At 40.6% G+C, this 27,657-nt stretch overlaps 1 protein-coding gene and 2 long non-coding RNA genes across 24 annotated transcripts in view; 2 read left to right on the top strand and 1 right to left on the bottom strand.

Moving 5' to 3' along the window:
• The window catches only part of AVL9 (AVL9 cell migration associated), an 84,427-nt gene that overhangs the window by 13,255 nt on the left and 43,515 nt on the right, over positions 1-27,657 (bottom strand). For 5 of the 22 annotated variants that reach the window (XR_004628407.1, XR_004628404.1, XR_004628410.1 and 2 more), the window contains exons 11-19: positions 23,137-23,271; positions 21,786-22,005; positions 19,457-19,574; positions 16,349-16,402; positions 15,782-15,870; positions 13,205-13,531; positions 8,475-8,638; positions 7,688-8,386; positions 390-5,524 (exon numbers count right to left, since the gene is read on the bottom strand). Coding sequence is in view for 2 of the 22 variants with exons in the window: in XM_034670147.1 (XP_034526038.1) it covers positions 13,416-13,531; positions 15,782-15,870; positions 16,349-16,402; positions 19,457-19,574; positions 21,786-22,005; positions 23,137-23,271 (732 nt within the window). In the remaining 20 variants the exon portion in view is untranslated. Of the gene's footprint in view, positions 1-389; positions 5,525-7,687; positions 8,387-8,474; positions 8,639-8,815; positions 13,532-15,781; positions 15,871-16,348; positions 16,403-19,456; positions 19,575-19,614; positions 19,799-21,785; positions 22,006-23,136; positions 23,272-27,657 lie in introns of those variants that run through there. The other 17 variants (XR_004628418.1, XR_004628422.1, XR_004628428.1 and 14 more) reach the window with 17 other exon arrangements.
• On the top strand, positions 506-11,485 carry LOC117804157. The gene is made up of 3 exons (XR_004628459.1): positions 506-636; positions 2,319-2,442; positions 11,349-11,485. It is a non-coding gene; the product is annotated as an uncharacterized LOC117804157 (long non-coding RNA).
• Positions 15,421-20,606, top strand: LOC117804158. Its single transcript, XR_004628460.1, has 3 exons — positions 15,421-15,558; positions 18,877-18,972; positions 20,310-20,606. It is a non-coding gene; the product is annotated as an uncharacterized LOC117804158 (long non-coding RNA).

The raw sequence follows: 27,657 nt of genomic DNA, 5'->3' as shown, positions 1-27,657 counted from the left end.
GACTGAGTATAAGCTGACAACCATTGAAGCTGAATGGTTTACTGTCAAGAGTCTAATAGACTCTTCTACTTTTGCATGGATTTGAAATCTGCCGTAATAAAAGGTGAACGATAAGAGAACTGAACTTGGAAGATCCCAAGTGTCTCTTCCAGTGGTTCCATGGTCTTTCTAAAAGCATTTAAAAAAAATTTTTTTTAGCACGTTCACAATGTTGTGTAGCCATCAGCACCACCGTCTCCAGAACTTTTTATCTTGCAAAACTGAATCTCTGTACCCAGTAAACAGTAGCTCTCCATTCCCCCTCCCGGCAGCCTCTGGCAACCCCCCGTTCTGCTTTCTGTCTCTGGGACTGTGACTGCTCTAGGTACGTTACACAACAGGAATCATACAGTATTTGTCCTTTTGTGACCAGCTTATTTCACTTGGCATCAGGTCTCCAAGGCTCATCCGTGTCGCGGCACGTGCCAGAATTTCCTTCCTTTTAAAGGCTGAATAATATTCCATCGCGTGAATACCGCCCATCTTGTATACCCACTCGGCAGTGGGTGGACACTGCTTGCTTCCACCCGTTGACGACTGTGGAAAACGCGGCCATCAACAGTGTGCGTGCACATCTTGGAATCCTGGCTTTCAATGGTAAGCCTGGATTTTTACAAATCGTTCCAGAAAGAAGGTTATATTTTAAATTCCTCTCACCATCTGCGATTTAGTCTGTCTGATGTTTTTAAGTGATCTTTAAAGAGGCAGTGATAATGCTTTTCCTGACAAACACCAAAGTGAATGGTCTTGAACCCTGAAGCTGAGTCTGGTTTCACTTCAAGAGTTTCTTCACATGAAGCGCTACTCACACGACGATTTGAAAGTTAGTCCTGTGGGACGGATTTGATAATAGAAACCTTGCTGTAGGTTTTGGACACTGGGTAAGCACTGGGAAAAATGACCGAGCTTGGTCAAGTTCAAGAGAAAGGGCATGTGAGCCTGGTTTCTCTCTAGCTGCACAGTCCTCCACTTTGAGGCCCGAGAACTTTCCTCCCCGTGCACCCCAGTACGGCAGCACTTCTTCCCGCTCTCTTCAAGGGTTACATAATCACGCAGACCAGCACTGTGGGCCGTTTTCCCCTTGGACGGTACTTTCTGGAACTGCTAGATTTCCAGATGAGAACTGTTTATTCTGGATCAGACTTAATTTGGTCAGCTGAATTCTCTTGGGTATGGAGAGTTTTCCTTACCCTTGGCCTACTTTTTGTGGTACTAAATATCCTTTTACAGTTTCACCAAGCACTTTGTAAAACAGAAACAGTCGAAAGCACTGCTTTGTTTTGCTTCCTTAGCTCCTTCTGCTCTTTCAGTCCATCAGGTACACGGTGAGTGGGAAGCTATAATGGCAGAGTCCAGCCCTGGAAAGGAAGGTTTTGTTCACGTCGCAATAGTCATCAAGTGCCTACTATGTGCCAGGCCCCCCACCCTCACTGTCCATCGTAACACTAGATGGTCAGCCGCAGAACAGTAGGGATGGCGATGGAGACGTGTTCCGGGCCCGAGAGGCTTCTACTCACGTGCAGTGTCTTCTCTACCTCCATGTGTGCTTGGACTGTTGACTTCCTCCAGTACAATAGCCAACTTCTCACACCGGTGTGGGAGAAACTGAGAAAAGACATAGGAAGAAGGAAGAGGAAGTAGAGAAGCAAGTCGGATTCCTGCCCCACTCGGACCTGCCTATCTTTGGAGAAGTTTGGTTTTTTTTCCTGTTTTCCTCTTCTCCTCATTACCCCACTTCTCAAGGGATTAACAGCTGTCTAACATGACAGTGAGCATCATACATGTTCGTATTACACTTACGTACCATGGCAGTCCTTCTGTTGGCTGTTCCCAAGTTTTCATTATTCATTATAATGACACAAAACTCCATACATATACTTTTTTTCCTCCTTTTGGATTATTTCTTTGATATAAACGCTTAGGAATGGAATGCTGGCCAGCCTTAGGATGAGATTAAGTCCATTTAAAATGAGTTAGATGCTCTCTTAATTAAACAAGAGGGCCAAAAAAATGTTCACTCCAGCTTTAATGACTGATCCTGCTTCTTAGAAGGCCATCTTTTTTTTTTTTTTTTTTTAAAGTAGGCTTCACACCCAGCATGAAGCCCAACACAGGGCTTGAACTCACAACCCTGAGATCAACAGTCAGACATTTAACCAACTGAGCCACCCAGGTACAAAAGGGCATATCTTTCAAAGCAATGAAACAAATGTTAGCTGAACATTCAAACACACTCAAAAAAGAACTCTTTTGGAGTGTGGAACCTTGATATTCTACAGGAAGCACGGACACCTAACTAAGGAAGGAAGAAATGGTCAAGTGCTGCAGGAAGGTGTCCACTTCAGTCAGAGTGGCCTTACTCATCACTGATCCGAGACTTTGAGAAGTTTCCCACCGGAGAGAGTAAGTTGGCCCTTGAACAATGTGAGTTTGACTTGTGTGGGTCCACTCATACATGGAGTTTTTTGATATGGTACGGAACTGAAATGTATTTTCTCTTATGATTTTCTTAATAACATTTTCTTTTCCCTAGCTTACTTTATTCTAAGTATACAGTATACAATACATATAACATACAAAACATACACTGATCAACTGTTTACATTATCAGTAAGGCTAGTGGTCAACAGTAGGCTGTAAGTAAAGTTTTGGGGGAGTTGAAAGTTACACACGAATTTTTGACTGCATGGGGGTGGGGGCGGTGCCCCCAATTCCCACTTTGTTCAAGGATCAACTGTACTTCTTTTCCTTCCTGCATCTGCCACTTAGGGGATTTCCCCCTCCTTGCTCTCTTTTGCTTAATCCTGTATTTTCACCAAGAAACTCAGGTGGTTTTTATGCATCTCAGGCTCCGTCTGGCTTTAGCATCTCCAGAGACGGATTTCTTCCTTAGTTCTCCTCCATTATCACTCCTTACCCCTTCCTAAAGCTTTACTCACTCTGACCTGCTCCTTTACTGCATCACAGGCCATGCCCCCACGCCCCCAGGGTAGGCTAAAAATCTGCTCATTCTTATACTGCCTCTATTCGGAATCTTACCTTCTTCACTCACTCAAGGAACAGAGCAAATGCTACTTCCTCCAGGAAGCCCTCTCTGATTGTCCCAGCAGAAAGGACCACCACGCACTTTACTGGACCTCTTAAGACACTCATCACTTTATATCAAAGTTCTGAGGTGTCCTCTTGTCTTCTGAACTCCAGACAGGACCATATTAAGAGGTTTTGTGACTGAGTGAATCTTTACTTGCTGCTGGGGCTGTAGCAGAGGGGAGCTATGTTTTCAGCTGTCAGGTTGTTAACACATTTTTTTGGACTGCTGTACAGAGCATTTCAGTCCTCAAGCGCCTTTATACTATGTTTTCATATATACGCTGGCTCTCTGACATGCAGGTTTCTATGAACTAAGACATGGCGTCCATAGCAACGTTTTCAATACAGGAAATCCATTCCGTGTTCCCTAGGAATTGTGTTAGAAACTTTGGAAACACAGTCTGCTCTTTAAGGGAGAAGAGTCACAGGATTTAACCTGATAATGTAAAAGGACAAAAAACACGTTTCCCAACCAGAGCAGTATTAACTAGTACACTTCATTTACAACAAGGACCCCATGGTGATTAACACAATATAATAAAATAAAATTAAAACAAAACAAAACAAAACAAAACAAAAAAACAACAAGGACCCCAAAGAAAAATGGAATTAATGGCACTCAGAATAAAAATGTTTTAAACTTTTGAGTTGCAAAACAAGGGAGGTGTCACTAATGGAAAAACATACTTTGAAGGTGGGAAAATACATAAGATTTAAAAAATTCTAGTCCTGCTGGTCCCTGTGATTTTAAATAACAACAGAGTGGGTGACACAAAGAAATATTCATGTTTATCTGTTAAAACTTTACCTGGGAATTTCCACTTCAAAGGCATTTAGGGGGAGTGAATGATCTATTGAGGGCGAGGAGAGGAGGTACCAGTGTCTCGTGGATGACCTTGAACAGAGGGCTGCTCAGGGTCACTGCAGCCGAAGACTGCGTGGTTTAACTTCGGTCTCCGTGGTTTCTAGGAAGTGTTGCTGAGGGACCATCTTCTAGGGCACAGCCAGGAAGAGCAGGTGGAAAGGCTATTTTTCAAATTCTCTGCTGTCCTACTTTGACCTAATCATCCCCCAGAGCAAAGCACGTGGTTCATCTGGGAAAGTTATCAGAAAAAAAAAATTCCATGGATTGGAACAAATATGAATGAAAATCCAGATGGTGACTGCAGATGGACTTTTCGAATATACAAAACACTCCTTTACTGCTTGTAAACTGTGCAGAGGAAAAGTGACTTTTACCCAAGTTTAAACCTATCCACACAGAGCTGGTGAGAGATGTCTTCTGGTCCACTGGGCCAAGAAGAGTAAGTTAAAGATGGCGGAGTGTTCCCGCATACTCCCCAAAATCACTCAGACTTGATTCTCACTAACAAGCCCCACTAAGCCCTGGCGAAATCAAAGAAAAACACATGTTGTCACAGTGACTGCTTTTTGATGGACAGCAGCATCATGGGTTCTGTTCTGGGGCCTACTGCTTGGGGCACATGTGATTTGAAGTCAGTGGAAAGCTGTGAGGCTGGGCTACTGGGGAAAGGAAAAGGTGCTATTGGTCCAGAGAAACATCACTGAATTTATGGCCAAGGGCAGTGCGATAGCAGTGCTACCCCCTTGTTGACCAATTTTCTAAAATGCAGCATCCAACCTGTCTCTGGCCTGCAAGGAAGCCCTTCCAGGTTTTCCCCCTGCCTTCTCAAACAAGTCTATACTCCTTTCTCCTGGCTCGCAGAGTTCTCCCCATCCTGACCTGGCCATTTAGGTCCCAGCCACACCAAAGAACATTCACTGCTTCCAAGTCTGCCTATGCTGTCTTCCCAGCTCCCGAGCCCTCTGTAGCTTACAACCTCTTCCCTCATCCCCACCTCACCCCCACAACCAGCACTTAGCCTTTAGGTCTCAATTTAGGCTCCCAGGGGAGGAGACTTCTACTCATCCCTGTCGGACAGCAGCTGGCCACCGTGACGTGCTAGAACACACCCTGGCTTACGTCTGATCCTGCCCTCTTTGCCCCCCTGGTGACTGCTCACCTGCCCCTCCTGAACAGCAAGCTCCAAGAGGGCCAGGAACCACGTGTGTGGCATGTGCTATGTGCGTGCATAGTAGGCACTCGAATACTTGATAGGGAGAAGGCGGGGTTTAATGCAGTATGAGCATGAGGGACTTGGGTTCTTCTAAGAGTGGCTTCCGAGTGCAAGCAGCCAAAGATGTGCAAATCTTGGGTGTCTGGAGGCCAGTGTGCCTCTGATGCAGTGTTAAAAGTCCTTAGGGTCTGTGGCTGCCCAGGACAGTTCTGGAAACCACTGGACCTTTATGTGATTGTTACACTTGGGGAATGTCAGCCCTTTGGAGGATAAAAATAAGTTTCCTTCATCCATCTCCATGAACCGGTGCATAGAACCTGTAACAAATGAGAAAAAACAAATAAAATTAGTACAACTCAGTTAATTATTTGATTTAAAGGATTCTCCTTTACTCTGACCCTATACTCTTCCCATGTTTTGGTATTAAAATGTCTTTGTATGGAGTGATAATGATTAAGATAAAGTAGTTTATTGAGTCTGTACTTGGCAAAAGAAGAAATGCCAAGACTTTTCAGCCACACTGGGAAGTCAGTCACCTCTACTCTAGATCACTCTAAAAAAGAAATTCCAGGTGTCCAGATGAATAAATATGAAAGGCAAAATTTAAAAGCTTCTAGAAGATTACAAGAATATCGTGACCCTGAGGTAGAGTAGGGTTTCTTAAATAAGACACAAGAAAATATAATTTCTTCTAATCATATGAGGAAAGATAGATTTAACTACAATAAGAATTCTAGTCATCAAAACACATCATAAAGAATGAAGATAAGACACAGAATGAGATATTTGTAACATACATAACTGACAAAGAAATAGTATCCAGAATACATACACACACACACACACACACACATATATAAACTCATAAAACACTCAAGCAAATAAGAAACAGACAACCTAATAGTCAAATGGGTAAAAGCCTTGAACAGGCATTTAACAAAAGTAGAAATCTATATGGTTAATAAATAAATGAGAAAGTACTCAACCTTATTAGTACTCAGGAAAATGAAAATTAAAACCCACAATGAGATATCATTTCACACCCACCAGATCAGCAAAAGTTTAAATTCCTTGTGATACTAAAGCACTGGAGACAATGTGAAAAAATATCCAGCAGTTTCATTCTTGCGTTTGTTTACACCCTGGAGAAGCACACGCAGGTGCTCTGGGACACGCAAACCAGAACGGTCAGAGCAGCACTGCTGTGTACATCAGCCCCGAACGGGCAACAGCCAAGTCTACCAACGGCAGACTGGATGAACTGCAGGACGGCCGCACAATGGCACGGTATTATAAAACAATGAAAGAGAAAAATCTAAAAACCAAAATTAAGTAGAAAAGACTTAATACAAATGGTTGATTCTATTTATACAAGTTCAAAAAAGTAAACAAAAAATAAACTATGCTGTTTGGGATACATACATAGGAAGAAGGAGGTAAAATTATAAAGAAACGATTATCTTAAAAGTGAGAGTACAAAATGCTTCTGGGGGAGTTAGAATTATCGCTGCGGAGACCCAGGGGGTGGGGCTTTTTAGGTGCTGCTAATATATTGTTTCTTACGTGGGTTGTGGTTACATGAATGGTTGCTTTAGATTTATTTTAACGTATGTTGCTTGCTTTTTGCTGCATGTGTATTTCATTTAAGTTGCCCATCTCCTTTTAAAAAGTTTTACTAATCGCAAATCTCCAAGCCTGCGAAGCACCTATGTACGTAGTGCTCAATGAACACTGAGGCTGAGTGTTTCAGAAAGGACTCAAAGTAGTCCTGGGAGACTTTAAGAAGGAAGAGAGGCTGGAACTGGGCCTTCAATTGTGGGTTCTCTCAATAATGCTTCTCTAACGATTAGGGAGTGGGAAAGTGAAAACATAGCAAAGATTTTAGTTGGCCAGGGGGCTTGTGGAGGCTAGGACAGCAGTTAGAAGCTAACACTGTTCCGGACTCTGAATCCCTCACTTAGGAATCTGGCCTTAATTCTGGAGACCAGAAGTAGACATTGAGGGATACCACGTAACAATTAAAAATACCATCATGTTTTAGGAAGATGTCTCTGGGTGTGGAGGTAGGACTGGAAACAGGGAAACCAGTTAAGGGTCACACTTAACCCACTGGTAATGTGGAAGTGGAGCTAGAAAGAGATGGGACTGAGACATGCAACTCAGGAAGAACAGTGAGAACTTAGTGATGGAGTAACTAACTTCTCCAAAAACTGCTTTTTCTGTTCTTTTCCACTCTAAAGCTAACTCTAGGGGTACAAAGGGGAACTCAAGATAGATTCTACTTTACAAGGACAAGTGGCTGAATCATGGATGGTCAGAGCAGGACTAGCAGACACCGATTTGATGCTGAGGCCTGACCTAAGTCTTTAAATTCCCTCCAACTACTGAAGAGAAGTGCTTGGGCAGGAGGAAGCAGGAAACGTAAAGGATGGTGGTCATAACCCAAACCAGAACAAGCGATCTAACAAACCCCAACATACTCATCGCCGGGCTTCAACAATGATCAGTATTTCCCCACAGTTCCAGTCCACATCTGTGTGCTCCAGGAGTGTGGCCGGGTCCAGGGAAAGATAAAACACATACATTTAAACGATCTGAATCTCGGTTCTTGTGTTGTGCTAGGATGTCAGCAGTTCCAAACGCAGGTGTTCACAGGATGAAGAACAAAGAGCATAACCATTCTGATCTCCTGCCCCAGGCTGTTCTCTGGCTTCGGACTCCAGGATCACACAAAGTGTGTTTATGTGCAGTTCCCCAACCCTGTGGAGACTAAGCCCAGGCAGAGAAGACCTTCACGAAGGGTTGTTCCTTGTGGGGGAAAAAGCTGCTCCACAATCATAGTCCTTCTAGAGGTTACCAGATTCAAAAATTGCCACTCCCATCCTATCGGAGTAAAGAATAGGCAGTTGTGACCTTGGAGGTGAGGGGGAACCATCCACCTCACCATGGCAGAGCCTGACGCCAGGCGGCAGAGGTCCTTGGAAAAGGGGAGATGCTGGCGGTGCCAAGCTTGACTGTCTCCAAATACGTCATCATCTCCGGGGTGCTAATGGTCCATGTCAGAGAACACTGGGACCTTAAACTTAACCCTGCACTCAAGGAAGTGAACCTTCCCCTGGGGCGAAGAAACTTGTCTGCTTCTGTGAAGCACATCTCAAAGCTCCTCTTTTGCAGAACAGCTGTAAGAAAATCACAGTACATGGAAATATATATGAAAATATGCTAGGAGCCCTCAGTGGAAACACCAAGGGCTATTCTGAAGCTTACCGGTCCAGGTGGGAAAAAAGGCTGCTCGCGACAATGTTCTATTCCCCTGGGGGTCTCTGTCAGTGAACATGTGATATTATCGCACGACCAATCTCTGTGTGGTTGTACTTTGTGCACTTAGAATTCCAGAGAAACTAAGGGGTTCTTCCTGCAGGGGTCATCACCTTAAAAACAGAGGCACCACCATAAGCAATATCAAAACAAGAGATTAAATGAGCAACGAGTCCTCTAGTTCAGTGTATGCTGGTTTCTTACATAAAGCTGGCACTGCTGTCCAACCATGAAGCAGGCCAGAGACCACACTGACAACATGAAGTGCACTTCTAGAAAGACAGGCCAAGTACGATTGTATGCAGGACAAACAGGATAATTTTATTCTTATTTTTCCTTAAAATAAAGATACAGAAGTTTTACAATTCACTATGAGTAGACGTGATTTATAATTTTAACATTTTTTTTAAAACAAATGACAACAGAAACAAAGAACTAGTACATTATAAAACTACTGGAGCAAAGAGGAACTATCTTTCTGATCAAAACATGTGCCACAGCTAAACCTCCTCAGAAAACTTTCTAAGATTTCTTAGCTAAACTTTCTTAGAGAGGGTTTGTGGGAAGCCTTTAATCTCAAATATTTAAACTACTTTTGGGACCACTAAATGCCTTCACCAACTTGTTAATCAAATCCTTCCTAAATTTAGGAACCAATGACCAAGTGGCCTGAAACATACAAGTCTTGATCCCATTTTTCCAGCTATAAATTATTAATATTTTAAGAAAACAAATATTTTCTAAGCACAGAAGCTTTCTAAAAAACTTCAATAACCTTCTCTGGCTCAGTACCTGACTGAAATGTTCAAATGTTTATATTGCACACAAAAAAATTTGAGCAGCATACTATGTGTGTGTGAGAAGCTGATGAAAAATAACCCCCTAAATTGTGTCCCATTTACATGATTTAAATATATAGTTTCTATATCTTTAATTAATATAAGTAAAAAGGTAAACTTTAGAACAGCACAGAAATACAAATCATTAGAGTTTTACAAAATATACTCAACCCCTCTACGTGCACAACCGTTTAATTCTGGAGTTACCACACAAGGGAGGAGCTAATTTCTTCCCCTTCGTACGAAAGCAGGAAGTCACGTGTACAAAGTTATTTATACGAAAAGAATAGAGATTCATATTCCTTTTCTTTGTCCTTGACAAATATTTATGGAATGTTAGAAATTATGACAAAACAATTCCAATGTCGTGAAGTCCAAAGACCCAGATGAAAAACTCCTAGTGGCACGCTGCGTTGCGTGGAATGACAATCATCTTCTAGAAGCTGGGGCTGCATTCCCTGTCAGCCTCGGAGGCTACCACTGATCTGGGTGGAAAGGCCACAAATGCTGTGTCACCTCTGGTCAAAGAATCAGAGCACGCAAATGCTGATGCCATTTTAAGAGTTGCGACCAACTCCCCCATAAAACAATGGGCAACATTTAGCAGCTGCCATCCTAACAGGCTACCTTCCCAAACTGCTGACACAGGTAAAAGTTCACATGGTTCAAGATCAGCCCACTGCCCCTCACGGCGCCGAGTGCTCCCCAACTCATCACCAGTCCCAGAGGGGAAAAAAGCCACTGGCTGGCTGTAACTTCCACAAAACAAAGGAAGAACAAAACCTGCCTGCCAGGGAGATCATGTTATAGCTTCATTTCAAAACTTGCATTAGATTAAAATTCTAACTTCTTTGTAAAAGAATTCTTATAACCTTTAGCACATTAAATACTGCTCTCAAAATACCTTCATTCAGATTTTAAGTACCCTGTTCCTCAGCCTTGCAACTTCTAACTTGTCTACTTGTCTCCCTTCCTAATTTGCTTTCTCCTTGCCTTTCTAAATTATTCTTTAAAAAAAAAAAAAAGCCAGTGCTTAATATAGAACTCAGAAAGCAAGATAAAGTTGAGGAAAATCACGTCATATGCCCTGGTCTGCTGCCCGAGGATATTTCTGCTGTTTCTTAAAGCAAAAAGTAGATGAGGATTGTTTTAGAGCTTGGGTGCTAGTACTCCAGTAGTGGATCCGGGGATAGGTTATTCATCCTGGTTACAAGAGTCAAATGCGTACACAAGGTAACTAAGCCTCACTCTGACATGCAACTTCTTCTATTCACTTAGCCCAGGACAGGTGGTTGGTAGCCTTAACTCTTTTCCTTCCCTATGTAAACTGTCATTACAACACCTTAGTAGGAACTAAATAATGCCAGAGACTTCTTGCCAGCACTAATTTTAAGTTACTTAGATGGCAGTGAGGCCACCGCCAAGCTACAGATGCAGCAGTCCGTGTGCCTGGCACAGCCTGGAGAAGCCTGGCTGACCGTAGCTCCCTCAGGCCTACTTACAAATACTCAGTTCTTAGACATAAAAGCACTGGAGCAAGCGTGGCCCAACAAAACATCCACCTTTACTAGTGAGATGTCCAAAGATGGCCTACGGTTGGCTCTCATCACTCACAGAGCCTCTGGGGTTGGCCACTCGGCTGACACCTGGAATCCCAGTGACAAGCACGGGACGAGGGGCCAGGCTACCTGCTGTCCAGTGTGCTTGCTGGCTGCTCCCAGGCCCCTGCCAACAACGTATTAGCTTGTGCTTCCTAAAAATTTCAACGCCTCCCAGAACCTGAAGGAAATATACGGTCTTTTGACTACTTCTCTGACAAAAGTTCTATCTTTTGAGATATTCATTTTATGTTGAAAGCCAGTTAAATGACCACCTTAAGAGTTGAACTCTTAACTAAAAACATTAACAGAAAGTTCATGTAAAAGTGTGTATTAAAATGGGGAACAAGTGATCCTAAAGTAAAGTTTAACTATTTTTATTTCAGTGGGATATCAAAGTGTGGATTGGCCTGCTCCTGAACAGTGAGAGATGGGAGTTTACCCTAAGCCTACCAACCATACAAACTGGAGGACGGACCAGCAGCGTGCTGGCTGACCTGTCACGGTGCTCATAGCACGGGGAACTTCGGGCAGGTGAGAGGGAACAGCTGCACACGAACACACCATGACACTCCGACTAAATGATGTGGCCTCATGAAACAAGATGTTAGAATGAATTCCTTATAATCTCAGTGCAACACTGATTAAAGTACCTTTTAAGGTTTTGTTTGGTATTACTTTCTTCTCTTCAAATAATATTTCCTGAGAAGGCTGTTTCCCAGCAGAAGAAGAATTAAGAGAGTTCTCACCATAAGCCCTTTCACACTGATTATCACTGAATTTGAGTTACTGTGCTCAGATGGAAGTACACTTTCAGATGTGCTGGACTTGTGTTAAAACACAAATTGGAAAATTTAGAGATATTTGAAATTATGTCCCTATGTCTATTTCACATGCCCTAGAAAAATGTACTTCTTACACAAACATTTCTTAATTTTTAAAAAAGATTTTATTTAAGTAGGCTCCATGCCCAGTGTGGGGCTTGAACTCATGACCCTGAGATCAAGAGTCATATGCTCTACCAACTGAGCCAGTCAGGCACCCCATTTTTAAGGGATAAATCAAATAAATCAAGTGTTCTCCTTATTAGATCTCTTGTTTTCCCAACACTCTATCGTACGTAGATCATACTCACAATGTATTTTCCAAGTGTCCTTTGTTACTGAAAAAGCAGTCTGTCCCCTGTAAGTACTCCCTGAGAACACCCATCCAAAGTCCCCTTGAAACGCGAATGAGAGCTGCGCACAGCAGATATGTGAGGTCCAGTTGTGTAAATATCTTCAGTAGAGAGCACACACGTGCATGTGTCTAAAGTGAAACCAGAGGTCCTTTGTGAAAACTGTGGCTATGTTTTTCTCCTCTTGCTTTTCTAAATGTGAGCAAAGATGAAATTTCTACTTAATATTTATGGATCATCTTGTTTTTCTTTTATAAACACTATTATAAAGGGGGTTAGGGACTGATTACAGGAGGATTTTCCACCAGGGAAGTGAGAAGGCCAAACGTCCTGAAGAGCTGCATGAAGACTAAGACGAAGAAAAAAAACCTGTACGTCTGTAAACACCCAATGGAAAACGGTTCAAAAGAAGAAACAGAAGGCACAAACTGCGGGTTAAAAAATGCTTGTAAAAGACTGCAACATAACTAGAGTTGACAGAACTAACACTGAGGTCTTCTATGTTACACACTCATGTTAAACTGCTTGAACACCACTGTAACCGGCACCATCTCTGCACACCTACTTGCACAGTTGGGAAGAGGAAGAAAGCACAGTGACACTCCTTGACGCCTCAGAACAAGGAGTGTTTAGGACTGAGAAAGAATAAATTAAAAACATGAAACAAAACACTCCACCCTTACAACTACCGCCTCTGGCTTTCCTGTTTCTGGGAGGAAGTGAATTAATAAATATGTTTTGTGGGTAGGAAACCAACAAACAAAACAATCGCCTATAGCTCAGCAAAGTAATAACCAAGGGCTGGACTGTATGGCCCCTTAACTTCATAAGCACATTCTAGGGCCCGAGAGAAATCAAAATAGTAATATAACTTAACCTTAGCACATATAAATTACAGTGGCCATCTGGATATTCAAACAGGAAAAGAGAACACAATTTACATAAGTAAAAACTTTTCTAAAGTAAACAAATGTATACCATCAGAACTGAAAATTCATTAGAAGTTTCACTGTGTGTTTTCATCAGGCTCAGACTGAAATAAAAGTAGTCAATTTAAACCCCAACCTGGAAAGCCATCCCCGCCATGGGTGTGATTTCATCTTTCCAGCATCCTGCGACATTCATCTAGACAGAGGACAACCGTCCATGTAAACAGTTTGATGTACTGGTCCCCTGCTGTGGACCTGTGGCCGATGAAGAGGAACAGTCTGGGAGCAGCAGACAGACGGGAGACTCTTAAACCTAAGGAAGTGACAGCTGCCTCTGGACACCTTGCTCAGGGCTTCCCGTTGGGTGGCTCAGTGAGACTCTGGGGGGCAGGACTGGTGAAAGTAGAAAGCCATGAAGACATAGCTGTCTTTGCACTGGAAAAAGCTCCTCCAACTGACTGGCCTGGATGGAAAGGAGGGGAAAAACAAAAGGAAAAATGTCTTCACTTTTGTTAAGAGACAGTGAAAGACCAATGCTAATTAACGAACATTAATTTACTGTAACATCAACATGTTAACGGTTACTAAAACACCATTTAAATTTCTAATTTCAAAACAATCCCTTTCTATGGGTGTGTCTAGAAGGAAACCGGGTAACTTCTGGGAAAAGAGCCTTTTCTCCTAACCATTCTGAAGGTGGTCGGCCGACTCTTCCCTTAACCACCACCATGCTTGGCCAGAGGTTCTCAGCACAGGCTGTGCGTCAGAATCACTTGGGAGAGCCGAGAAAGAACTATGGGCTCTTGGTAGCTTAAATCCAAGTTGATAACTGATAACCACCTACACAGGCAACAGTGGTTAGGCTACTTTCAGGAATTGTGCTTTTGTTATCTGAAACGATATTACAGTAAATGAAGATGCCAACTGCTCTATCTGCCTCAGGTCGGTTTGGTTTTAAAAACCTTATCTCCAAAGCTGATGCTCAAGTGAAATTATTTAAGTTGAATCATATATTCCCACTATTCTTAGAGGGGGTGTGGAAGAGAACTGGCCTTAGAATGTAAATAGCAGCATCACTAAAAATGAAGTAATGATCGACATCATATACTTATAATTAAGGACAATTTTTCTATTAAAAAATAAGAAGTCAAAAGCAGTTAAATGCATAATATCGTATGGAAGTAAGTGCTTACATATTAAATTCCATTCCCTCTAATAAAACGAACCCACTGCTGGGGCTATGTGCTCTATGTCTGTCTTCTAAAGGGACAGGTCTGAAGAGTACATATGCAGTTCACTCACCCTGTCTATCTCTAGGTACACAGAATCTTAGAGCTCAGAGGGCTGCACAGAGATCCCTGAGGTCCAGGGCTTTTGAACTGTGTTCAGTAAGGGTTAGTCAACCTTTCTCAGAAGTTAAGGAAAGAGATGGCTCTATTTTCACATATTGATATGACAAAGCAAACGTGGCAAAATGTAAATAATTGGCGAATCTGAGATAACTGGGAGTTCCTTGCACACTGTTGCACCATTTAAGTTTGAAATTACGTAAAAAAAAAAAAAAGTTAAAAATACAGAAAAGGAATGAGACTTTTTTTTTTTTTTTAAATGGATATGGAATGAACTTCAAAGTACTTTAACTGAAGAAAGCTATGTGCAGAAGAATGTATACAACAGCATGATACCTTTTGTCTGGCTTAGGTTCTCAGGGTAATACTGGCCGCGTTGAAAGAACTGGGGAGGGACCCCTGAGTGGCTCAGCAGGTTAAGCAGCTGCCTTCTGGCTCAGGTCATGATCCTAAGGTCCTGGGATCAAGTCCCACATAGGGTTCCTTGCTTAGTGCGGAACCTGCTTCCTACCTCTGCTTGTGCTTACACACACTCTCTCTCTCTCTCTGATAAACAAACAAACAAACGAACTGGGGAGGGTTACACCTCATCCACTACTCTCTGAAAGAGTTTGTATAAAATTGGAATTATTCCTTAAATATTTGATATAATTCATAAGTGAAGCCATCTTGGCCTGGATTAAATTAAAAACCTGTGGCATAATTTTTAATTTATTTAATAGATATAGGGCTATTTAAATTTTTGATTACTTATTGCATCAGTTTTGGCAGTTCGAGTCTTTCAGACAACTGGCATATTTCATCTAAATTGTCAAAAAATTGGCATAAAGTTATTCACAATATTCCCTATAATCCTTTTAATTTCTGTAAGGTCTACAGTGATGTCCCCTCTTCCATTCCCAAAACTGGTAATTTGTATCTTATTAGTCTATAAAGGTTTTATTGATATTGTTAATCTTTTAAAATATGACCTGTTGGTTTCACGGATTTCCTTTATTTTACAGTAATACCTTAGAAGACAGCACTCCTAATGCCTACTTAATTATGGTGCTACTTCTAAAAAAACTACAGGCAGCTCAGGAAATGCTAAATCCTTGTAACAGAAGAGTGAACACATCAGAAAATTGTCTCTCTCCATCAGGTGTGGCAAAATTTGCTGAACTTTATCTGATGTCATAAGAATTTTCATGAATAAGGTGAAAACAAAACCTTTGTATTCAACCATCTTGTATTATTATATGATACACAGATCTCTACAACTTTATGATTTTATCAATGACACACTGAGTACAGAGTAGAGATGTGTTTACAGAGTAGAGATGTGTTATGATTCTAATCTGTTTCTGGCTAAAGGCATGTCTTACCAACAGCTTTTCCTGTTTGTACAACATTTCGGCTGGTTGTGACCATGACGTTTCCAATTTTTTTGCCACGTTCACTGTTTTGAACAGAGCTGAGTAAAGCAAAGAAGTTTTAAGTACATTACAAAAATTCACACATACCACACCCTATAACCCCCCCAACAGAATTATTGAGAAAAGAAGCCAAATTATTTGTCATGCATCAATTAATTTAGTAACCTTTTTAAGCATGTAAACTTTCAGAAAATCCTAAAATAACATGCAGATGAACCAAAAAAAGGCCAGAAGGATGCATGGTTAGTTCTCCCTACAGTTATGATTTGCTAAAGTTACTCCACCAGAATAAAAATGGCAAATTCTGTTATTAGTTCACACCATTCTCTACGAAACAGCAGTGTTTTCACTCTGAAACATACACACTGCTGAGCTGGAGAATGTTATGCACATATTTGGTTACTATTTGAAGCACAAGTCTATCAAGTGGAGAAAAACAATTCCTAATTAGCAATGAAACACATGGCATAAACTCAGGCATAAAAATTTTCCTCGTTTTTTCCTCTAAATACTCACTGTGAGAATCTTAACTTCATGTCTGACACTGAGTACTGGCCTTGGAAAGGATGACTGTAAAACAAAGTTTGAGACTATTAGACTGTGAGTATTTTACCAATAAAGCCGCAAAACAGTGCTGTCACAAGGAAGTATCAGTAAACCTTTCAGGGGTGTACTCAGCTGGGTGGGACAGCAGGAAACAGGGCTTTGAGTGGACATCTTTACTTACAGTCTCGGGAGCTTTGAGCTTATTTCTTCCCATGTAAAATATGTGTTTTTCTTCTTGGAATGGAGGGTGAGAAAGAGGTTTGTGTTAATGCTACACTAATGTTCTGATTATTTGGTCTGGGGCGGGGCTCGAGCATCAATGATTTTAAAAAGCTTCCCAGGATAGTCAGGGTTAGTCACTCACTTAGGCCATGGCCATGGACTGTACCTTGATTCTGCTTATAAATGCGTGCTACTGGTCATCTGAAGATCTATGTACACCAGTAAAATCTGTACTTTCTATTTGAAAAGCAACTCAAAATGCAGGGCTTAAAAATGTACAAAAGGGAAGAAGCATATGTGTGTGTGTGTATGTGTGTGTGTATATATATATATATATATATATATATACACATACAGGAAACTTGACGAAAGCTGTACTATAAAAGGAGTCATTAAATATCTACATTCTTATTTCACCCTGAGAGGTCTCTCTCAATGTCCAACAAAAAAAGTGACTCTAATGAAATCCATAGCTACTTATAAAAACATCAAAATGCTATTTATTGGTTTCTCAAAAGACAACAAATCTCCTTATTGGCCATATTAAGCATATGTAATAACTTTACTTCTTCTGGATTCCTGAATCATAGGCTGATAGAACTGAGAGTACTTAATCATTCTTCATATTCCTGGAAAGTCCCCGTTTAAAGGATGACGCGTACCTGCTGTTTACTAAGGGAAGTTAGAGGACTGCCTTCTCTCCTCTTCTGGAGCTCGAGAAAGGGTTTCATAGATCCCAAATCTTACAATTACTTTAGAATATGTCTAAGTTATATCCCCTGATAACATAACTGAAGACTATCATTTTTTGTTTTTAATTTGGTGAAAATAATGAAAAACTGCTATTATATCTGCATAATTTCCCTACCTATGTATTTCAAGTCTGTCTTCAGCTTTCTCCTCAATCTAAATAACCCCAATTTATTTACACATTTTTAAAAGTACAGTTTTACACAGTCCTTTAAAACCCCTCTTGTGGACCGGTATTGAAATCTATACAGCTGCTTCAAATTAAAGGCACCACAGCAGATGCAGAGACCGGATGAAGATCTGACCAGGTTATCAGCGCAGAGCGCTGGGGGAAGAGACCGGATGGCCCTGCAGGCCACACCGCAGATGGTCGAGGTGGACTCTCACTCCCCACCCCCGCCCCCACTGCATCACCACAGTGAGGGCCACCAGACAAGCAAACTCACATCTGTTTTCCTTCATCACTCTTTAAAACACAGACCTTGTGGTTAGCGAGCGAGAATACTTTGAACTCTTAGCTCTTTCATTTAATACTATTAAGATGTTTTTGCCTTTTAATTCTCTATGTTTTTACCACATTCAAATGCCAATAGAGGTTTCTGCTATAGCCCAGTGTGATGATTAAATTCACCAAAATTGTTGCTGAACCCGGTCATTTTCTTGATAGACGATATAAAGTTTAACAGACACATTCTTTAAAACCCTGCTATACTTCATCCTTGCAGATGCTTCCCCAAGTTACAATGACATAAATATCTGGATTCTGTGTGTGGGGGGAGAGAGACGGAATATTCTTTATAGCACTGCTTAAATCACATCCCCAGTCTAGCTAAGTTAAGCCCTGCTCCCGAATAACACAGCAGTCAGTACAAAGTTGGTTTTTGTCCGACTCTCACCAAAAAGTGTAAGTTTAAAATACAAATGAAAACATTCAGTGTACACCTGTATCATTAAGAAAAATCATTTTAATCATTTAATTTAGAAAATAAGTCTTTAGGATGTACAGGAGTTCCCCCTTATCTTTGGAGGACACATTCTGAGACACCCAATGGATGCCTGAAACCACAGACAGTACCTAGTCCTACATAATATACTATGACTTTCCTATATATTCATACCTACAATAAAGTTTAGTTTATAAACTAGGCACAGCAAGAGATTAACAATAACTAATGATAAAACACAATTATAGCAATACACTGTAATAAAAGTTATGTGAATGTAGTCTTTCTCACTCTCTGAAAATATCTTACTGCACTGTACTCACTCTTCCTCTTCTTGTGAGGACGCGGGATGGTAGAACGCCTAGTGATAAGATGAAGGGAGGTGATGGACGTTAGGGATTGTGATGTAGCATTAGGTTACTACTGACCTGATGACACATCACAAAAAGGATCATTTGCTTCAGGATTGCAGCTGACCCCGAGGAACTGAAACCGCGGGGCGGGGTGGAGGGGGAGGGTACTACGTACACATTCTATCAGTGGAGAGATCTCCTTAGATTCTACTCTGTTCCATTCACACAGGACAGCATTGCTTCATAACGGCCCCACTTCACAGCAAGTTCAAACGTCTTTTATGCCTACACGGATGAAGTCTGTCAACATTCAGTATTGTGACAGGTATTACATTTTGATGGATTTTAGAATCCGAGTTGGAAACTAGGTTTGACCACACATCTAGGAGTTCAAATATCAACTTTAGTTTTTTCACCCTTCACGTTTTAAAATAACCTCTCAGTTTCAACCAGTGGTATTTCCTTCGAGGTTTCTATCATGTTTGACCATTCTGCTAAAGTACAGATCCAGGGAAAGGGAGAGAACTATCATGTACTGAGCATCACCATGTGCCAGACTTCCTCTTCTGAATTATGCCAAGAGAAATGTTAATCCTTCCAAAAATGTCTTGAGCTTTTTGTATAAGAAGTAAGAATAGGGAAGCAGTTTTCAGTTGCTTCTCTGTATTTGGGATTTTATAATCTACTTAAGGAGATTTTTGGAGATAGTCATGTTGTCATCAAAGTTAAGATACGATCTTCTTTCTATTGGGACATACTTAGTAAATCAACCATGTTATGTACTCTCAACCCTCAGAGGATGTGCTTACTTCGGATTTATTTCTGCAAGTGCCGGATGCTTGTTGCTGTTCCACACCCTGTAGTTGTGAGTACTCTTCCAGGCTGTAACAAAGGCTGTCCCATAGTCCGATAAGATCTTTTCATTATCTGTCAAGTAAATATTTGAAAGTTGAGCTGGACTGTAGCCAGTCAGGGATGTGAAGATTCATAACCAAAACGGGTAAAGGAATGGCTTTATGCCCCCCACCCCCATGCTTTTTGGGGGAAGATAGCCTACCAGATATCAGGAAACTTGGGTCTAGTTCCAGAAATCCTGTTAAGAAGCTATGTGGCCTTTGGCAAGTCACTTAATCACTCAGAACTTCATTTTCCTAACCAGAAAATAAGAGGGTTGAGCCAGATATATTCTAAGGTTCCTTACAATTCCAAAATATTTCCATGTTCTCCTTACCAAGATTAGGAGGCATAGTAATATTTATTAAACAAAAACTGTAGACTGTGCAGTGAGTAAATGTATTGACGTATATACAATACAGAGTAGGCAATTAGAGCACCATTCTATCTTTTCACAAATGTTATAGTTCTATGAAAAAAATCAGAATGAATACATGAATTGGTTCTTTTAGTCACTGTTTTTTCTTCTTTGGCCTTCATCTCACTATTTGGTGAAACTCACTCTTTAATCTCCATGCATTTCACTATCAAAATACTTAAATAACAAAGGAATTTTCATGTATAATGTTGAAAACTTTGGCTTTTTCATTATCATGGGGAAGATCTAATGCAGAGCATTTCTTCTGCTTGGAAGAACAGAAAAGTTCTGGAGAACAGATTCAAATGGCTTTTGCTTCATATACTAATTGTAAGTTGTTTGCTTTGAAGGTGAAACAGGACTTTTGTTGCTGGGAAAGGAAGAGGACACACATGGCCCAAATGCAACATAAGGAACTTCTTTTAAGAATGTATTCTTCAAACAGCTCCCAGGCTGAATCTCCTTTAGAACAGCAGCATGGGCCTGAGTCAGATTATCTGAGTTTGAATCACAGCTCAGCCTCGACCAGAGGGATAAGCAAGCTATTTAACCTTTCTGTGACTCAGTGCCTCTCCTGTAAAATGAAGAGGACATGGTCTCTACCTCCAGAATTGTTGTGAAGATGAAATGAGTCAGTAGAAATAAAGTGCTCAAAACAAAACAGGTCCCTGCATGTATGTTCAAAAACAAAAAAACAAAAAAGCCTAGTTACTATTACTATTCGGCATTTACACCTACCTAGGCAAATATATTTAAAAAGTAAATTACTCATGAAACTAACATGACTGGTGGAGACTGGGTTTTTTTCCCTAGATTATTGAAAGATTCTCACCTGTTACATCTGTACAAGAGGGAGATATTTAAAGATATCCCATTAACAAATAAGGACTTGCTCAGAGCTTTCCTTTACAAATGAAGCACATATGCCTTGGTTTCAAACACCACACACATTTCACGAAGAACTAACCTGGGAGGTGGCAGTACTGATAAGAGAAAGCGAATGCACTTACTGCTACCGTGGAACTACGTACTTATAAATGGCTAAGATGGTAAATTTTAGGTTATGTGTATTTCACCTCATTTTTAATAACTTTCCCCAAAAAGTGGTAGAGATAATTGAAAAAAAAGGAAAAACAAAAGCTCAACACTTTTAACAACATCAGCCTACTAAGTATTTGCTGCGTGTCCACAGTGGTGGGCAACCACGTGCAAAAGCTTACTGTAGAGCTTCATTTTCTCTTTTTATAGATTTCCTTCCCTATGCGGAATGAAATGGCTTTAATACACAAGTGAGTCTATCTTTACCTGCTCTATTTTAACCACTTAATAGGAATAGTATTTCTTAGAATGGAAAATTTGAAGGTTTAATCACTCAGAATGTGATTTCCAGTGATTTCTATCTTTCCTATTTCTTGTCTCCCTTTACATATCTTAAAAACATGTAACAAGTGTTTATAAATAGCTCCCAAATACTGACACATCCTTCCTTCCACATGGTCCTTGGGAACACTAAGCAGCCATGTGAAAGTGACCTGAATTTACTGTCTCGATGGTTTTTCTTTGTATAGAAACATAAACATAAGTTTCAAAAAACATCTGGAATGGGATCAGTTTTTATAAAAGGATCACCACAAATACCACAAAACTAAAATCCAAAACACATACATAGAAAAAGGTCTGGAAGGATATAAAGTACTCAAAATGCTAAGAGCAGTTACCTCTGTATGAGAGAGTTAACAGATAATTTTATAATGAAAATGTCCTTCTCATGCAATTTAAAACCTCATAAAGATTACAAAAGGAAAAAGCGGCTGTGTGCCCCTTACCTAACTGCAGTGTGGCAGCCAGCAACGCGTGGATGTAGACTGCAAATTGGGCTCGGATCCATTCATCACCTCCCTCCCAGCCTGTGCCATCCAGGAAGACATCATCCCGGTTCTCCGTCACATGCCTCACTAGGTAATCTGCGAACCTGAGGTCTGCAGTGGTTGGGTGAAGCAGCTTCCTGAGTTCTGGATCATGGATCTGGATCAGAGCTTCTTCTACCTAGAGGGTACCCAGGTACAAGTCAGAGTCTGGGCATTCACGCAGACATCCATGCCATACTTTAAAGAGTAACTACTGGGAAGTTGAAGCTGGAAATAAAAAATACGAATAACAGCATTCTCAGAAAGTGAGGCTGAGAAGGAGACAGGTTTTTACACTGAAGTTTTTTTCTTTCTCTATTTAAAAACCCTCATTTTGTTTTTAGAAAATATATGCATAAATATTTAATTCTGAATTATAAAAGTAACTCTTGTTGATTGTAAATATCTTGGAAAACAGAAAGGTATAGGAAAAATCACCTTTGTCACACGCCAGAAATGAATACAATTAGTAAGTATAATTCCTAAAAATTCTTGATACACAGATACTTTGGATATTCTTATTATGTAATATTTGATATACAAAGAGAGATATGTAACCTACAGGTTAGTTTTGAAGTAATATACACATACCTATGAACCCACCAACCAACTTTAGAACTAGAATGCAAATAGTAATGTTGAGGCAACTCTGTGGTCCCTCCATCTGTATCCTCTGCCTTGGAAGGTATGGATCTATTTTAATACCTCAAAATTGGGATCCCAGATTTTCATTTATTATACTATAAACATTTCCCCACAAGGGATGTTTTGGTACTATCAATTAGAAACTATAAAAACCTAGGGAGGGTGGAATTTCTGTTTTTTTGTTTTTTTTTTAATTTCTTCAATTGTAAAACTAAACACGATTTAAATTTCTCACACGTTGATGTCAAATATTTATCTGTAGCTCCTTCCTCCTGATATCAGGAGCATATTAAGTAGGCTAGAAGTATTAAAATATTTAAACGATAAACACATTTTAATTATGAGATCGTAGTAGGACCAGACTGGCTTGCAACCTGGCTCACCCACCTGCTAGCTGTTTGATCTCTCTGCGCCTTAGCTTCCCCACGTGTAAGACAGGAACAGCAACAATGCCTACCTCACAGGCTGTCAGAATTAGATCAACTAATATACCTAAGGTGCACAGAATGCCCGGCACAGGAATTTGTACCTTTATTAGTGTTATTCTTACACTGTCAGAATTCCAATTAAGAAAGAAAAACAGGGAGCAGCAGCGTCAAGGACACGCACTCATACATCAGCCCACCTCCACAATGGCATCACTGAGGTGCTTCTGCTGGCGGAAAAGGATGTTAGTAGCCCCAGCAACGAATCCACGGACGGTGACATCAGAGAGAAGGTGATGCTGCTGCAACGCCATATAAGGCAAACACAGATATCCCTAAGAATCACAAGAGTGAGAGACAACATCAGAAAAGTAACGGCAGAGCCACCCCTCTCTCCAAGCCTAGAGAGCTAAGTAGGAAAGGAAACGTCCGAACCTTGCCCACTGCCGTGCCATCTCTAACACAGTCGATCTCTGACTCACTACAGCACTAATCCAGAGGAACCTCAGGTCTTGACGGCACTGAGTCCAGTTAACTGCTCCCCTTTTCCATGAGTGGCAATCAAACATGAAAATTGTCTTACTTGATCATTTTGTTCTCAGTTCAGCTTAAAAGCTTTCACAGTAACTAAGGAACTGGACTTTTTCATTTGGGAAATGACATTTTAAGCCCATGCTATTGAGTAGAAAGCTGTTAGTTCTTCCAGAAAAATGTGAAAACACATAACCACCAACATACTAAGAACAGCAAAGCACTGCATGGCATTTGTTTTACTGCCCTATTGTTAAAAATCATGCAAAAATATTTCAAGACATTTGCTATTAAATGTTTAAGGCCAAAAAAAAAAAAAAGAGAGAGAGAGAGACACCAGCAATAGCTGTATATTTAATTAACTTCTATTTGAACTGTATTAGAAAATACTGCCCTGAAAAATCAGAGCTGAATTGCCAAACCACACCAGCAATTAAGTATACAAAAAGCTGCATATTTCCTGAGAATAAAGGTGTTAACACTTCAATGATGCAATGAAGGAGGATATGGTACTTCTGCTGGAAGATTCTAAATCAAGACAGATTTCCAATAAGTGGCACAACTTGTATACGCAGCCAGGAGGGCACACTTGTTGAACCCCTAAGTTTGTTTTCAATCTCAATTCCTGTGACAATTTTTTTTTTCACTTCTCATCACTTAAAAACACCCCACTGAACCAGACAGAGTTCTCTGGATGCTGTGTTACTTACAGCACAAGACAAATCTCTGTGAGCGCAGGAGACATCTCTCGCTACTTCACATTCTTCACTGCATCCTAGAACATGCACTGTACCTGACAGGTGGTTGTTAAATACTTAATATGGGAGAGAGGACTTCCGAAAGTTGGAGTACAGGTCCAGTAGCCTGGTTTTATTCTTTTTCTTGACAGTATCTTTCTCTGTTCAATAAAACGCTAACCAATAGAGGCAGCAAAAATAAAGCCGTGTCTGTGCATTAGAGATACTTAGTACAGTGCTTCTCAACCCATGCACCTCTTGGGACTAAAGGCTAAAAGGACTCCCGCTCCTCACTCAGGATCACTCAGCTGGTTTAAGGCTCAGGGTTCATGCCTTACTTTGAGATCTATGTTTTTCAACAACAATAGACTGCCTCTGCCCCCAAAGTACCTGTTTCTAAACATAAACATAATACTATTGAATGTTCTTTATATAAACAGCATGAAAACTTTGAAGTATGCTTTTAAAAATCAACAAACTTTTTAAAAATATAAAAAATTACATTCCCTAAAAAACTATACATGTGCTCTTTGACCAGCATTCTACTTCTTATAATTTACCCAGGTGCACCTGCTCATGTCTGGATTTGTAAAGACTTATTTATTGTGGCATTGTTTATTATAGCAAAAGACTGGAATCCTAACTATTCATGAGCAGGGAACTGAATAAATTGCTCATCTGTACAATGGAACATGTGGCAGTGATAAAGAGTGATGAAATTCATTTCCAAGGAATATTTGCTAAGCTCGGTTAGTAAAGCATCTGCCTTCAGCTCAGGTCATAATCCCAGCGTCCTAGGATCGAGCCCCGAGTTGGGCTCCTTGCTCAGCAGGGAGCCTGGTTCTTCCTCTGCCTGCTGCTCCCCCTGCTTGTGCTCTTGCTCTCTGGCAAATAAATAAAATCTTAAAAAAAAAAAAAAGTGGGGAATAGTTTACTACCATTTGTGTATAAAAGGAGGGGGAAAATATCTACACATTTGTGTATGTATAAAATACCCCCAGAGAAAAACAGAAGACACTGATAATGCTGGTTACCACTGAAAGAGAGGGTGCCTGAGTAGCAGGGGATGGAATGAGAGGGAGCCCTTTTTTTGTTTTGTTCTGTTTTTAAGATTTTATTTGTCAGAGAGAGAGAGAAAGAGAGAGAGAGAGACACGCTTAACCGACTGAGCCACCCAGGCGTCCCTAGAGGGAGATTTTTTTTATAGATACTTTAGAATCTTTTGAATATTGAGCCATGTGAAAGTATTATATATTTATAAAATTAAGAGAGTTCAAAATAGCCTTAAAATTGTGTCACTTACTTTTTTTTTTTTTAAAGATTTTATTTATTTATTCGACAGAGATAGAGATAGCCAGTGAGAGAGGGAACACAAGCAGGGGGAGTGGGAGAGGAAGAAGCAGGCTCATAGTGGAAGAGCCTGATGTGGGGATCGATCCCATAACGCCAGGATCACGCCCTGAGCCGAAGGCAGACGCTTAACCGCTATGCCACCCAGGTGCCCCTGTGTCACTTACTTTTTAAAAAAACTGTAGTATATATACATATTTTAAAGATTTTTATGTATTCATTTGAGAGAGAGAGAGAGAGAGAGCATGAGCAGGGGGGAGGGGGAGAAGGAGAAGCAGACTCCATGCTGACCAGGGAGCCCAATGTGGGGCTTGATCCCAGGACACCTGTGCTGAAGGCAGACACCCTAACCGACTCAGCCACGCAGGTGCCTTTTAATGATGATCTATTTTTCCTAAATCTTTTAAAGTTCCTTATTGTATGGTAGCAACAAAAGCCCAGGTCCTTTCACATAAAACAGCCTCCATACCCAAGCCCACTTCTAACTTCTCACTTTCCTAGGGTACTTCAATTTCCATATTTGGAGCTATATTATATAATGGTAAAAAAAAAAAACCCAAAAAACCAAAAAAAATGCCTGAAACAGTATTTGCACACCCATGTTCAAAGCAGCAGCACTCATGATAGCCAAAGAGTGGAAGCAACCCAAATGTCCATTGACAGATGAATGGATAAACAAAGTGTGATAATACACACACACCAGAATATTATTCAGCCTTGAAAAGGATGGAAATGGTGACATATGTTACAGCACGGATGAACCTTGAGAACGTTAAATTAAACAGGCCAGTCACAAAAAGATTAATATTGTATGATTCCACTTAAAAAAAGTGTTCAGAGTAGTTAAATTCATAGAAACAGAAAGGGTTGTTGCCAGGGGAGGGGGAAATGGGGAGTTATTGTTTAATGGGTAGAGAGTTTCAGTTCAAGATGAGAAACTTCTGGCGATCTATAGCAGTGAACGTTAACACTACTAAACTGTGAACGTTAACACTACTAAACTGTGTCCTTAAAAATGGTAAACAGGGCGAGGTGCCTGGGTGGCTTTGTCGGTTAAATGGCTGACTCGATTTCGGTTCAGGTCATGATCACAGGGTCATGAGATGGAGCTCTGCGTCTGGCTATGCACTGGGCATGGAACCTGCTTAAGATTCTCTCTCTCCCTCTACCCCTCTCCCCCTTTAAAAAAATGGTAAACACGGTAAATTTGATACACACACACACTTTTTTTTTTAAACCACAACTAAAAAACAAAAAACCCACACCTCAGCTTGGTAAATCTAGCAAAACCGTCATGATCTGATCTGCTAAAGAGTTGCAAAAGCACAGTGTGGCTTTTCTCTTGTGACCTGGAAAGGGCTACAGTGCAATCAGGACTGGATGCCACTTTCTCACCTCTCCTCTGGTCAGGGATGATAAACATGTTCATGGAATGGAAGCCTCCCTGTTATAGGGATGTCCCTTCTCTCCACAAGTAATCTAGAGTTTAAAGGTAATCCCTACCAAAATCTCAACCTGTGTGAGAACTTAAATTGATCCTAAAATTGATGTGGAAACGAAAAGGGCTAAGAAATGCTTAAAGATCAATAACAAGAGGCAAAGCCTTTTTTCTGCCTGATAGGATATGCATACGGGGGGGAACTGCCCCAGGGATGGACAAATATACCAATGAAACAACAAGAGAGAGTCCAGAAAGACTCCCTCCTCAAACATACACAGAGATTAAATTCAGCTAATAAAACCCAAACTGTGAAAGCCAAAACTATATAGCTTTAAAAGATAACCTAGGACCTCGACGTGGTGGGGGGGGGCTGCTTAAATAAGACCTCCAAGGCACTAACCATAGAGTAAAAAATGATAAACAGAAAAGGTATTTAGAGCATATGAAGTCCCACAAATGAGTGACCAGGAGGACAATCCAGAAGTTTTGAACAAATACCACACAAAAGGGATCCAAATGGTTAACAAGACTATGGAAAGATGTTCAAGCTCAACAATAATTATTGAAAAAAATACAAACCAAGAGCCACAAGATACTATCAGAATGGCTTTTAAATATTAAAAAATAGGACAATATCAAGGGTTGGTGAGAATGCAGAGCAG

This window comes from Ailuropoda melanoleuca, chromosome 1, assembly GCF_002007445.2.
Source record: "Ailuropoda melanoleuca isolate Jingjing chromosome 1, ASM200744v2, whole genome shotgun sequence".
Taxonomy (NCBI): domain Eukaryota; kingdom Metazoa; phylum Chordata; class Mammalia; order Carnivora; family Ursidae; genus Ailuropoda; species Ailuropoda melanoleuca.
Note: the sequence above shows the minus strand (reverse complement) of the source record. Positions and strands in the feature narration are given on the sequence as shown.